Here is a 14,256-nt window from a genome sequence, read left to right on the forward strand (position 1 = left end):
TGCCAGGTGCCTGTCTCCCGGCGTCGGGAAAATGACAGGCGTCTAGATATAGACACCTGTCATTTAACCCACGCCGGGATAAAGCAGTGGGGGAGCCGGCCGTCGGGATCACGTCAGCCAGTTTCCCGATTGCATCCCCTGCATATGTTGTGGCCACTTCTCTAGTAAAATCTTATTATATACTAAAACTATTGTGATCATGATTTAAACTTCTCACAGGGACCTGGAAACCCCACCCCCTGCTTTTGCCTATGCAGACAGCGATAAAAATTGCTAATCTTTTTTTCAGTGATGTACCAACTGGCCATCTATTAAAATCAATTAAACCTATAACCAGTTTTTTAATTAATTAGTTAGTGCCCGACTCCACATCCCCCAGATGGATGATAAAGGAATAAAAGATGACCAGAGATTACATAAGCACAGAATCACACATTTGTCTGGAGTGACTATACAACAGAGATAAAGGATGAATTTAGTACACAAAGGAAAAAGAATCCAAACTCTACTTTTGTGCATGTTCAGGGCTTCTCACATTCACCTCCAGGCTTTGACCAGTTAGCAGCAGGCAGTGGTAGAGTGAGGATGTTTTATGTGCCCCTCCTTGGTAATGATGACTCAAGAAAGAAAAAAAGAAAAATCTCCACTTACTTTTTCAGCCTGACACTAAACGATCAGAGCAGAAATGAACCTAGTACTCCTTCTCATGGGAGGAGCTGGACATCATGAGCGTTTTATTTTTAATTTACTTTACAGAACCTGGTTTCCAAACACAAAAAATAGTTTTTGTTTTTGCAGTACAACCTATTTATGAGATTCAAGAAGTGATCATCGGAGTGCGGGAGGAACTTCTCACTTCAGGAAGCAAGGGCCACAAAACAGCTTGATTTGCATACAGCCTATGTGGTTACAGAGGTTGGGAATAGGATAATGACAATGGAAAGTGTTTGCACAAACACCAAAGAGAAAAATGATTAATGCGAAGAAATGGGGAAGATGTAACAGAGACCGGCCAGATGCCATATACCTATCACATTGTGTTGAACTCACATTATAGGAAAAGCATTATTTTAGTAGACCAAGAGTGGTTAAGAAGTGACAGTAGGCAGGACTTTAAAGGGACACATTTACTATTGCTACATGCGCATTTCCATCTGGTAGAGAACCCAACCCTCAAATGATCAGGAAGAGCATTTGCAAAAGCGACATCTTACACGCACTTACTTTGCATGCACTGGTAGAGCCAGAAAGTATATGCTACATGGTTTTTGAAGCTTCAAAAATGGACCTGTACCATGTTGGCTGCATAAACAGTGATTTCACATTCTAGACAGCTTCAGTACTATTGAGCCTTGTGTGACTAGGGGCTCTATTTATTATCATTATTTTTACTAAAATGAAGTGAAAAAGGGTGTTTTCACACCCTTTTCCCATTATTTTAGTTTCATCTAAAGTTACTAAAGGGCAACTGGAGTAGAAATCGTAAAACGGAAATGCAATCTGCCTGGTAGTCAGTTACTAAAAATAACTTGTGAAAAAAATACCGGGGAAAGCCCTGTGATAATAACGCCACCTCAAGTTACCGGACTCCTGCTCTACTTTAACGGGCAGAGCAGAGCCCGGAGCTGGCCTCAGTGATCAGCTGTGTGGTCTAAACAGACCACACGCTGATCACTGCTAAAAAAAAAAAAAAACTTACCTGAGTCCAGGGACCGGAGATCGGGGCTCCGGTGATGTCCTCCCTCCAGTCAGCTGGTCTCCCATCATACACTGGGACCCAGACATCAGGTGACCGGGTCCCAGTGCAGGATAGGAAGTCAGTTGACCGGAGCCATGGAGGACATCACCAGAGCCCCGATCACTGCAGGTAAGTGCAATTAAGTGGGGGGGGGGGGTTCACGATTGCGGGGAGCGGGACTTAGCGTCAGGGGTCGGGGTTTAACGGCGGCCAGTCGGCGCATGCGCGGGCACTTGTCACGGTATTTTTTGCGAAAATATCATCATAAGTCTGCGGAGGGGATTCGCAGGGACAGAGCTTTATCGCAAGCTCTGCCCCTGCAAAGGATTTTTAGTAAATCCCTGGTAATATCACACTACAATCTGCATTCAAAATATGGATTGCAGTAAATAGAACCCTAGGAGAGATGCAGTGACACAGGGATTAATAACCACTGTCACCTGCATTTTTAGCTCTGCACAACACAGTCATAGCAGTATTAACTCACTGCGTGCAGAGCATATATAGTGGATATAGCTGAACCAGTTAATATTTGTATCAATAGAATGATTTAAAAAATTCACCTCCATACTAGTAGCAGATGACTTGTCATCGTCACTTTCCTTCGAATGGCTTGTTTCCTTACCAATACGTCTTGTTTGGTGGCACGTTTTACTCAAGTATCCTTCATCACTTCCCTGCAGGCAAAAACAGAAGACTAAGAATTTTCTTCGTAGAGAAAGATAAATACTCCCACTATTACGCGTATGGTATTTAGATCAGAAATGTACAGGCTTTATTTGTAAATGTCAAATATTGGCTTCACTTTCTTTTTTAAAAGTCAAGAAATGACATTAAAAAAAAATTATATAATTAAACACAAACAAGTAATTAATCTAAAATGATAATTGTTTACTTGAAGTAAAGGTCATACAAAAGCTATTCAAGACGAAAAGAGGAAAATATGAAAAACCAAAAACATTTCTTTGACTGGAGCCACTGTGTTCCAAAACAACATAATACATTCAAAACATCATAAGATACAGTAGTACTGAGATCAGTATTTCTCTTTATTAAACAGATCGCTTCTTAATCTATCACAAATAAAGGATTGGGTAAATGGAAAGCAAATTACTTTTCATTGTTTGTTTCTGTATACTTTTTCTATAGCTATGGTCATGAAGGAGAGTACTTGTCTCCTAATCACAGCGACGGCAGCCATTTTGCGGGGATGGAGCCAATATTTACCTTACATTCCTAGCAATTAGTGGCCTCATACTGCAGTGACGTCACTAGTTCCAAACTAGTTGATAGACTAATGAACAATGGTTCAGCTCATCAAAATGGTTCTCTTCAATGTACAGTATGTACGCAATAGACATGCTTTACAATAGACTGACCTGAAAGAATATATGGAATTTGCTTTTTTGATAAACTATCTCAGATTTTATTCCTTTGTTCAAAATAACTGGTAACAGCGTACTACATATATCTAATATATGGACATAAAACTGTATTTGTGCTAATGATAACTCATCGTCTATAGCAGTATGTGCATTTCCCTCGTGTGTTTAGTTGCAGAAGCCCGTCTAGTCATTGTGAAGCACACTTTAACCTTTTCAAGTTGAACACTTAATGCATTTTAGCCCTTCATCTGTCCTTCATAACTAATTGGCTATCTCAGACAGTATTTATGGCCAGGGCTGGTCAAGTCATAGTTGCCATGGCATCTGGTTTTCTGTGGCCTTGTAGAAGAACGAAACAGTAGAAAAACATAACATAGTTATGGTCATACATAACGTAAAGGCTGTCTTTTATTGTAAGGATCATCAGTGATCCTACTTATGGCCATTTTATTATCAGGTGTTAGATACTGGAATATTGTATAAAGGTCATAAATAGAGAAACCCAAATTCTACTCATATGCAGAAAAACGTCTTATTTTCATTCTTGAAACGCAGCTATTTAAACCATGCTGACTGCAAAAGAAGAGAGCTAGAACCAGGGGATAAGTCTCTGCATGTAATGACACAAATGTATCACAGAAAGTGAATTACTGTACAGTAGCTCACAGTAACCGAATGCCTGGTAACACACGCACATTCGCTAACACACAAACACTGCACTATCAGAGACTAACACGAATGACTGAACCCTCTTCTCCTGCTGCACTATCCACTAAGCCCCACTTACTTGCCTATTACCCTTGTTAGTATGTCTTTTCCTCTTACTGCTAATACACAGAGCCAAGCATCTAGGCAGTGCTGAACGGAGCACAGCACTCTCTAGTCTCTGGAAATGTAATCAGTTCAATGGGATCGGACAATGGAATAAGAGACTGGAGGCACCTAAACTTTTGCAGGATAAAATAAATTAGTTGGGGCATTGCCAAATTAAAATGACCATGTTACCATTGGCTCTATGCCCTTCTCAAGCATGGGCATCCATTCCACACATTTTTTATTCACATTCTTAAGCCACATACACACTACACGATATCGTTAATCGCGTTCAATATCGTCCAGTGTGTATGCAAGACATCATTAACGATGTGCGCTCCCTCGGATCGTCAACAATGTCTTTCATTGCCCGTACTTGAAGGGCAACCTGACGATATCGTCAAGTTCTGCAAGTACGGGGATGAGGGAGGGTGCCGTCACAGAACGGTATCGTTAACGACATTGAGCCCGGCAGTGCAGGGGAAACACTTAACTATATCGCTCATGGAGCATATCGTTAAGTGTGTATGCGGCTTTAAGCTATCAGTTTTTAATATCCCCTACTAAACAAATATGAGCTTGAACATTCATTACAAACTTTCATGCTGACAATACACAACAAACCATATACTAGGAGAAGTATACCCAAGTTACTTGCAATGTACAACAGGTACCTTGCCCCAGGCATATTTAAAAGATAAAACTTAAATATATTTTTTGAGTGACGTTCACCAAGATTTTCCACCAAACAGCGGATCCCCCAAAGGCTCCAATGGTCTAGCATTGCTCTGCCCTCCCACTCTTACATGGTGGGACTATTTCAAAACACACTCACATTGAGTTAATTGTGGATTTGAAGATAGATTCATTCTGTTGCTTTGCACAGTTCGTCTGCTGTGGAGTGCGCTTTCTCTGCCCATTCATTTCTATAGCCCTGGACAATTGGGCCTTGAGCACTCTTAGAACTTCCTTCCCTTCTGTATGCCTAGATAAGGCAAACAACATGGGAACCTCTCCTCCACCATTCCCTTAATAGAAGTCAGGTCAGGGTGTGAACGTATGTGCTTGGAAGAATTCCTTTTCATCTATAAAATTAAGCCATTCCCTGAAAACCCCCCAACTTTTCAAATGATGTATCCTAATAATGTTCATGCTAGCGCAAGCAGGGTGTTTGCAGGTGAACAGTGCACTGCGTGTGCCCAAAAAGAGTGTGTGGTCAATTGGAAAGGAGTGTGTCCTTAAGATGCGCCCCCTTTTCATCACTGTAAGGGGTGTTCCCGGAGATGCTGGGCAGCACCAAAGCTCTCCCTGCAGCGTGAACAGATGCCGTGCGCTTGGCATCTATTCACCCTTCAGTGATTATTTCACAGAAACCTGGCGGCACCCAGCAGGCTGTATCAGCGGGCACAGCCATTAAATATAGGGTGCATTTGGCAGGGCGCGGCACCTTGCTAAAACAGCCTAGTGGGAACACTATCCTAACTAAAGGGATTACAGACAATTCTAGATCTTTCAAATTCTGCCGTACAATGCACAATATGGTGCAGGTGAATCATACAAAACAGTTTTTAATAAACTTATTTTTGAGATGTAGAGATCCGTTAAATCGTACTTGCCTGCAAACAGTGGGGGGCGTGGCTGGGCAATGTGTCTGTTATGGGGCGTGGCCAGGGGCGGGGCTGCACGATCACGTCATCGGCTGGGGGCAGATTCAGCGCACTGCGGGGGGTTTCTAGTAGATAGTCGGTAGGGCAGGTGGCAGCCGGAGGCTTGCCTGCCTTTCTGGGGGGTCGGGAGCAGCACCCGATATTCGGGAGGCTCCCAACCAAATTGGGAGTGTAGGTATGCCTGCTTTAAATGTAACCAGTCATAATACATTTTGGGTGAATTTCATTTTGAAAGCTTATGCAAACAAAGGACTAAACAAAAAAGTACATAGTTTTGTGATTAAAGAAAAAATCTTTCCAATGTTCTGAGCTTGAAACCAAATGCAATAGAGACTGATGAATATGCTGAAATAGAATACATTTTAAATTAAATCATGCATAGATAGTGACTCATACATCGAATACCTTTAGATTTTTCCACTCCCAGCCATCCTCTATATTTTGTGAATGCTTCAAAAATTCCATACAACAGTGTCTGAATTCATGTTCTCCCAGGACAAAGTCATTTTTGCTTTCAGAATCCATACTGGAAGAGCCTGTATATACAAAATGAATGTTAATGAATGCATATAAAATAGTTAATAATTTTTTTTTTTCTAAATACATCCACCAGATAGACTGTAAAGCATGGAATGACAAAATGACAACATTTAGAGTCCTGTGCATACAAAGAGAAATGCTTTCTTTCCTTTCACAATTTACACCAATGCAAAACCGAATTGACATAAAAAACACCAAACAATTTGACTCTTGATCAAGATTAAAATTCCTTTTTGTACATACTACAATAAAATAAATCTAGAAATGGCTTTTAAAGTGTTTCCCAGAGTTTCCCTGGCAATCTTATTAAGGAGTGATAATTATCTTACAGTACTGTAGCATGGGGCATTTCAAAGTATATGTAATACCATTTAGGATGGGGCGTGATGTCATTTGAGGCACAGCATGCTCCAGAAAGTTCTGAAACTATAACTGATTGCAGCAGCACCGTAACAGGGCAGTACCCAGTGCCGCTTCTCCAACACCCCTTACACCCGTTACATCATGATGCCACGTCAGCTCCGGGAAGTAGGGCACTGCACAGAGCATCCTAAGGATGCTCCAGGAAGCTCTAAAGACTGAAGGGGGAATGCCCGAAGCCCCGTGCAGCTCTACAGAAGCGCTACTGGCTGCAGGGTACCCTTCTCAGCACCCTGCATGCCACATGCAGGTGCCGTGGGGCAGCGATGGTGTCGCCCCAGTGCTCCCTGTGTGATGGCAAAAATCGCACACCCTTAGTTACGGCCTTGTAGAGCAGGGAGAGAGAGATAGCAGGGACAACCCAATGACAACCCTATGTTTTCCCATAGACCAAGACTGTGTCTATGATATATATTCCACTTTCTTGGCTACCATCATATGGGGGAAATTCAATTCAATGATGTGCAAAATGCCCGGATGCACACGTATCGCCACTTGCAGTAGCCTCAGCATCACAAGTTTCCTACTGCTTTCTATGGGGTGTAAGATAAAACTTGCAATGTAGATGTGTGCAAGCATTTGCTATTCCAGAAGAGCAAATCACGTCCATTAGCGAATAGAAAGTTCCCCCGAAGTATCAGAAAATATGTAATCACATTTACAGTTTTAGATAGATGAAGGATAGCGCCACAATGTCTGACCCGGACCAAGAAGACACTCAATCCAAATAATGAAAACGATTTTTATTTTTCTGATAATACAAAAAAAACCTCTGTATAAATATATACTTTAAATAGAATAGTTATATCCATAAAATTGATACCAATCAATATTGCCGGCAATAATACAATCACCGGATAAATATCATACGATATGATACTCAAATGCCACCAATCCTTAGTGTAGTCCAGATACCTGAGTATGTAAAATTAATATGACTGATGATCCACAAAGATCTAGATCTATTTAGGAGATCAATTGGCATAACATCTCCCCATATAGATTATATATTTAAAAGGTGAGGGCCGAACATCATGTCCTTTATTGTTCCGCTTATTAGCTTGATGTAAGAAAATGGACAGATAATCAGCTCACCTAGTGACCAGACTCAGGCTCTCCATGGTGTAATGTGAGCAAATTCACCGTGGGAATATGGCCTGTCTGGTCTGTCTCTGCTGTATGCTGTCCGACGGCTGGTTCATCGGAACAGCTGACTTGCGTGCCGGGTAACAGCCAGATGGTAAGTGGAGCTCTACGGAGGCGCTCAGCTTAGCAGTTCCCACTCTGGAGCTCCAGCGGCTACAGTGTCAGATGGTACATAAAGCTGAACGAAAGCGCTCAAGTGAGCAATTCAACTCCGAGGCTATAGTGGCTGCCGCACTCAGGTCAGGTGATCACCGAGGCTTCACGAACAATAAGTACTGATGGTGCATGCGGATCTCCACAGGCTTGGACACAAATAGGATTTGCAGACTAGAATCCAGGGACAACCCAAATGAGTTTCTTTCTCAATAGAGAATTTCTTCAGAAGGAACCCACATGATAAAGGGTTGGAGGCCGTCAACCACTTCCTGTCCTTGCAGGTAGGGGTCTCAGAGAGGCAAAAACTTTTTCTCACAGATTCTATATTATTTATATTGAAACACAATAATTTTGATCACTTGCACTATTTACAGCACACTGAGATGGCCATGGAGACTAGGTTCGCCTCGAGTTTCGCCAACCTATATATGGGGAGAGTGGAGGAGGAGCTCATTTAGGGGGCGGATCTCGGGGCGCACCTGGTCCTCTATGGCCGTTATATTGATGATTTATTCTTTATTTGGGATGGGGATGATCACTCGATTATAGATTTTGTTACACACTTAAATAAAAATTATTTTAATTTAACTTTCACTAGCACTTTCCACAAACAGAGGAAGAGGATTAATTTCTTGGATATCGCTTTGGAAGTCATTGAGGGTGTTATCACCTCCTATACCTTCAATAAGGAGGTAGATACTAATACCTTCATTGACTTTTCAAGTAATCCCCAGAAAAACTGGCTCTCAAGCATACCACAAGGACAGCTGAGAAGACTGAAGCGCAATTGCTCCTCAGTACAGAAATATGAGCGCTACAAAAGTGACAAACACACAGCCGCCGGCTCCGACAGCTGTGTGTTTGTTTTGATCAGCAGCCAATGAGAGTCTGTCAGACTCTCATTAGCTGCAGCTGTTCCCACTGCAGGAGCCGCTCCATCTTCCGGCTCCCGCAGTGGGTAATGGGAGAGATATCATGACGTCATATGACGTCTCTCCCATAATGCAGAGCGGCCCGGCCCAGGAGGACAGACGGAGGAGCAGATGGCAGCGGCGGGAGCGGGGATTCAGGTAAGTGTTTTTTTTATTTTGATTTTTATATTATGTGTGTCTACTGGGGGGGGTGTCTGGCACTACTGGGGGCACTACAAAGGGGGGGGGACTACTACTACTGGGGGCACTACAAGGGGGGTGGGGGACTACAACTACTGGGGCACTACAAGGGGGGGGGACTACTACTACTACTGGGGGCACTACAAGGGGGAGGGGACTACTACTACTGGGGACTACTACTACTGGGGGCACTATAAGGGGACTACTGCTACTGGGGGCACTACAAGGGGGGTAGGGGACTACTACTACTGGGGACTACTACTACTGGGGACACTACAAGGGGGGGACTACTTCTACTGGGGACACTACAAGGGGGGGACTACTACTGGGGGGACTACTACTAATGGGGGCACTACAAAGGGAGGCACTGCAAAGGGGACTACATAGGGGGAGGGGACTACCACTGGGGGCACTGCATCGAGGGACCACTGCTAGGGGTTCTATATAAAGGGCAATACTGGGGGTACTGCATAGGGGGGAGACTACAACTGGGGCCACTATTTAAGGGGCATTGCATAAGGGTTACCACTATTGGGGGCACTGCATGGGGGGTGGACTGCTACTGGGGGCACTATATAAGGGGCACTGCATAGGGGGTACCACTATTAGGGGCACTATATAAGGGACTTACTACTGGGGGCACAAGGGGCACTGCACGGGGGGACCACTACTGGGGGGCACTATATAAGGGGCTTACTACTGGGGCACAAGGGGCACTGCATAGGGGGATCACTACTGGAGGCCTGCATAAGGGTGTTCTCTCCTGTGGCACACGGGGGCACTGCATATGGGCACTACGACAGGGGGCTGCCCTAATCTTTATTTTTACCTTACATTAATCCCATATGGACCCGCCTCCTCCCTGGAACACTTGAGGGGGGGGGGGGGTGCCGTAGCACGCATATTCTTCGGGCACCCGGGCTACACGCTACTCCTCTGCCAGGGCCGCCTGCATGCATTTGCCCCCCAGGCTAAAAGTTGCCAGCCAGCCCCTGCTGTAGAGCATTGGAAGAGAAAGGTTACCCCCAAGTCTTATTATCTCAGGCTAAAGTAAAGGTGGATAATTTAAAGAGTGAATCATTGGTAAGGTTACCTAGAAACCCTATAGGAGCAAATAACAGTGCGGAATTGGATAGCACGAATACTTCTTCCCAGAGGGACAATACAAATATAGATTCATCTGTAGTTTTTGTATCCAAGTATAATCAATCTGCAAATCAAATAAAAAGAATTATTAAAAACAATTACCCACTACTGCTGTTGAACCCATTGTTAAAGTAGAGTCTTAAACAACAACCTATCGTGATTTTTGGAAAAGCCAGAAATCTACAGAGCCTTTTAGCACCAAGTACTTTTAGGTCAACAGCTCAACAGGAAACGTCCTGGCTAAGGGAAAAAAAAATTCCTTTGGGCACTTTTCGATGTGGACATTCCAGATGCATATTTATGCAACATATAAATACAACAATCAAATCCACAGTAACCAACATTGTTCATCCACTAACTACCAATACCAATTGCGAGACCTCGTATGTCATATCTGTTACAATGTAAATATGGCCTGCAGTATGTCTGCCGTACCACTCGCCCTCGAAAAAAGAGATTTCTAGAACACCGTAGAAACATACTCAATAAAGTTACTACCCACAGTGTTCCTCGACATCATCTAGAACATGGTGGGGAAATTACAGATCTAAGACTATGGTGATTAGAACATATACCTACAACAATGAGACAGGGAGATAGATACTCAAGACTCTGCATGAGATAGGCATATTGGATCCACCAGTTGAGCACCCTCCATCCAGAGGGGCTCAATGAGACAGTGGACCTTGAGTTTCTCTAATAGAAAAATAGAAACACAGTTCTACCACCCATGTCCACTTTCTTTGGAGTATACCCTCAAGAGTTTTTTAGGGGTGCTGTATATTACAGTCAGGGGTCAATATCTCTATATTTAGCCATCTCTATCCCTTCTCTAATTTGAGTCATTATCGAGAACTTATAAGTGACACATTTGGATTTGTCTCCTCACAGATACCATCATTCTAACCATTATTATTCTTTTTTTCATATTTTTTTCATAATATATTATAGGTTTGCAATAGATGTTTATCGCATATATGTAGTATCTATCCCATTATAGGTATATATTGTTTTATTTTATTTCAATTCATTTCATTACTTTATCTAATATCTTTTTATTTTATTTGCTTTTATTATTATTATATATAATTATTATTTATATATTATATTCGTGTATTATTTATTTTTATATATATATATATACACAAATTTTGCATATATGGTCAGGTATATATTTAATTGCACCATCAGTGCTTATTGTTCGTGAAACCCCGGTGATCACTTGACCTGAGTGCGACAGCCGCTATAGCTCCGGAGTTGAATTGCTCACTTGAGCGCCTCCATTGAGCTTTGTGTACCATCCAAAACTGTAGCCGCTGGAGGTTCGGAGTGGGAACTGCTAAGCTGAGCGCCTCCGTAGAGCTCCGCTTACCATCTGGCTGTTACCCGGCACGCAAGTCAGCTGTTCCGATGAACCAGCAGCCGGACAGCATACAGCAGAGACGGGCCAGACAGGCCATATCCACACGGTGAATTTGCTCACATTACACCACGGAGAGTCTGAGTCTGGTCACTAGGTGAGCTGATTATCTGTCCATTTTCTTACATCAAGCTAATAAGCGGGACAATAAAGGACATGATGTTTGGCCCTCATCTTTTAAATATGTAATGTATATGGGGAGATGTCACGCCAATTGTTCTCCTAAATAGATCTAGATCTTTGTGGATCATCAGTCATATTAATTTTACATACTCAGGTATCTGGACTACACTAAGGATTGGTCACATTTGAGTATCATTTTGTATTCTTGTGGAAAGGATACTTACTAAAAGGATATGCAACTTTGTTTCTGATGTAAAGTAGATACAATTTTACAGTTAATAAACAGGGCACAGAGCTGGTGCCATTTTTTATAAGTGTAAACTCAGGATATTTATCCGTTTATATCAACAGAGTATATGTGATTGTATTATTACCGGCAATATTTATTGGTATCAATTTTATGGATATGACTATTCTATTTAAAGTATATATTTATACTGAGTTTTTTTGTGTTATCAGAAAAATAAAAATAATTTTCATTATTTGGATTGAGTGTCTTCTTGGTCCGGGTCAGACATTATGGTGCTATCCTTCATCTATCTAAAAGTCTGTTTGCATTAGGGTGTTGGGAGACCCCTAGGAGAGCTGTCTGTCATTTATTCCATTTCAGACAGGTGGGCGCCAATATACATTTCTCTGTTTTAACATTTACAGTTTGGTAAGGCAAATTAAGAAATGACGGTTCTTAGTGAGGTACTTTTATTTATTTTAGCATTGCACCTTATGTAATCCTGCTTTGCACAGACATATACTATATAAGTTATAACAAAAAACTCCAGAAACTTTCAGTCCATAGTGCCCAAACGGGATGTAGTTACGAGACGGCCACCGGTCTCTATACCAACATCGGAATCCCGACAAGGGACTTAAGATAGGCGTCAAAATACTGATGCCTATCTTATTCCCGGAACGCCAGCCCAAATGAGGTAAGTCCGGGGCGCCCTTAGGGTTAGCCACGGGGGGGGGGATGACTAATGGGGGGGACTAATGGGGGAGGGTTAGGTTTAGGCACGAAGGGGGAAGACTTGGGTTTAGGCACTAACGGGGAGGGTTAGGGTTAGGCTACAAAAAGGGAAGGTTAGGGAGTGAAGGGTAAGTATACCCCTGTCTGGATACCAATCGATTGGGATGCCACTTTCGGTATTCTGGCAGGAGGCATCCCGACAGCCGGAATTACACACTCATTCCTGCCCAAACAGAGAGTGTGACAAAATAATTTTTATTGATTTTTATTTTTAACTAACTGGGATACCCAGTGTTGCCCAGGTTGAAGACTGGACCCTGAAGTATACCTGCAGCCTTTGTTACATTGTCCTCACCTATAACCCCATTCCATTAATCCTGAAAAGGACCCCAGTTTGCCAACATGCATGCAAACAGTGACGTAACTACCGTGGGTGTCTCCCGTCGCTCTCCCCGCACCCAGTCTGTGGCCCGCCGCTTCCCCTGCACCCAGTTACGCACACAAGATGGGCCTGTCTAGTCAGGACCATCGAGGGGGTCCAGGTGTCAGCAATGTTGATTTGGTGCCGGCTAGCCAGCTGATTACAGCTGGCACACTGGCAGGTAGTCATGGAGAGACATCGCTGTCGGTCATGAGGCAATCAGGGCTCGCACCCGGCAGTCAATCAGCAGTGGCAGCTCCTGATTGCCTGCCAGTCTGCGAGCTCCAATTGGCTCGCGACAAGTGTCAGATTCAAATTGCACCAGCACTGTCTATACATGTCTGCCACTGTGCCAGTTGTAATTAGCTGGCGTCCCGGCCCCAAATCCACACCTGCTGACTGCTAATGGCACACAGGGGGAGGCGAGAGGCTGCTGGAGGGACACAGGGAAGTGAGTTGCCATGTGGGGCATAATGTAATAGGAGCACTACTATTGTGTGGAATAATTGTGTTATATGGGACACTACTACTGTGTGGCATAATCTGTAAAGGGTACATTGTGGCATAATGTGTAAGGGGTATTACTGTGTAGAGTAAAGGACATTACTGTGTGGCATAATATATAAGGGGCACTACTACTGCATGGCATAATGTGTATAAAAGGTACTACTGTATGGCATAACCTGAATGAGCTCTGTGTGGGGGCAAATTTATGTGCTTTTTTTACCTCAGTGGGGGGGGGCAGGGGCTTTTAAGAGTTTGCTATGTGGCCTACAAAGTTCTAGTTATGCCCTTGCATGAAAACACAGAGGCTCTGGATTTAATCTAAACTTGCGTGAGTCATCAAGTTTGCTCAGGCTGAGGTAAAAGGATACTGATGTCAAACAGGTTTTTGGCAGACTGCCAATTTCCAGTGGAGTCAGCCCCAGAACATGTGTATTTTAAGAGTGTCCCCATTTTAGGGATTGTGTGACTACACCACCATGTCAAATTTGGTGGAGCTAGGTCCAAAACGCTGGCTGTGTATAAAGGACAAACGGACAGACATGCTCGCTTATTATATAAATGTCAGGCAATTGTGCTTCTCTGTGTTTGCACATCATTTCTGTGTTACAATTTTTACATCTGCTGCTTTATCCACTGTATCCAAAGCAACAAATTGTCAATGCCACTGGAATATTAAGTACATTTTCTGAATAATTAAC

The 14,256-nt window shown here is 43.1% G+C and overlaps 1 protein-coding gene across 4 annotated transcripts in view; it reads right to left on the reverse strand.

Moving 5' to 3' along the window:
* Positions 1–14,256, reverse strand: part of ATG10 (autophagy related 10) — a 110,931-nt gene that overhangs the window by 90,140 nt on the left and 6,535 nt on the right. For all 4 annotated transcript variants that reach the window (XM_088457908.1, XM_088457911.1, XM_088457912.1 and 1 more), the window contains 2 exons: positions 6,009–6,139; positions 2,302–2,415 (listed from right to left, as the gene is read on the reverse strand). In XM_088457908.1, the coding sequence (XP_088314034.1) occupies positions 2,302–2,415; positions 6,009–6,128 (234 nt within the window). In that variant the 5' untranslated portion in view covers positions 6,129–6,139. The remainder of the gene's footprint in view (positions 1–2,301; positions 2,416–6,008; positions 6,140–14,256) is intronic.

Source organism: Taudactylus pleione, unplaced genomic scaffold (assembly GCF_031769625.1).
Source record: "Taudactylus pleione unplaced genomic scaffold, aTauple2 ptg000792l, whole genome shotgun sequence".
Lineage (NCBI taxonomy): Eukaryota > Metazoa > Chordata > Amphibia > Anura > Myobatrachidae > Taudactylus > Taudactylus pleione.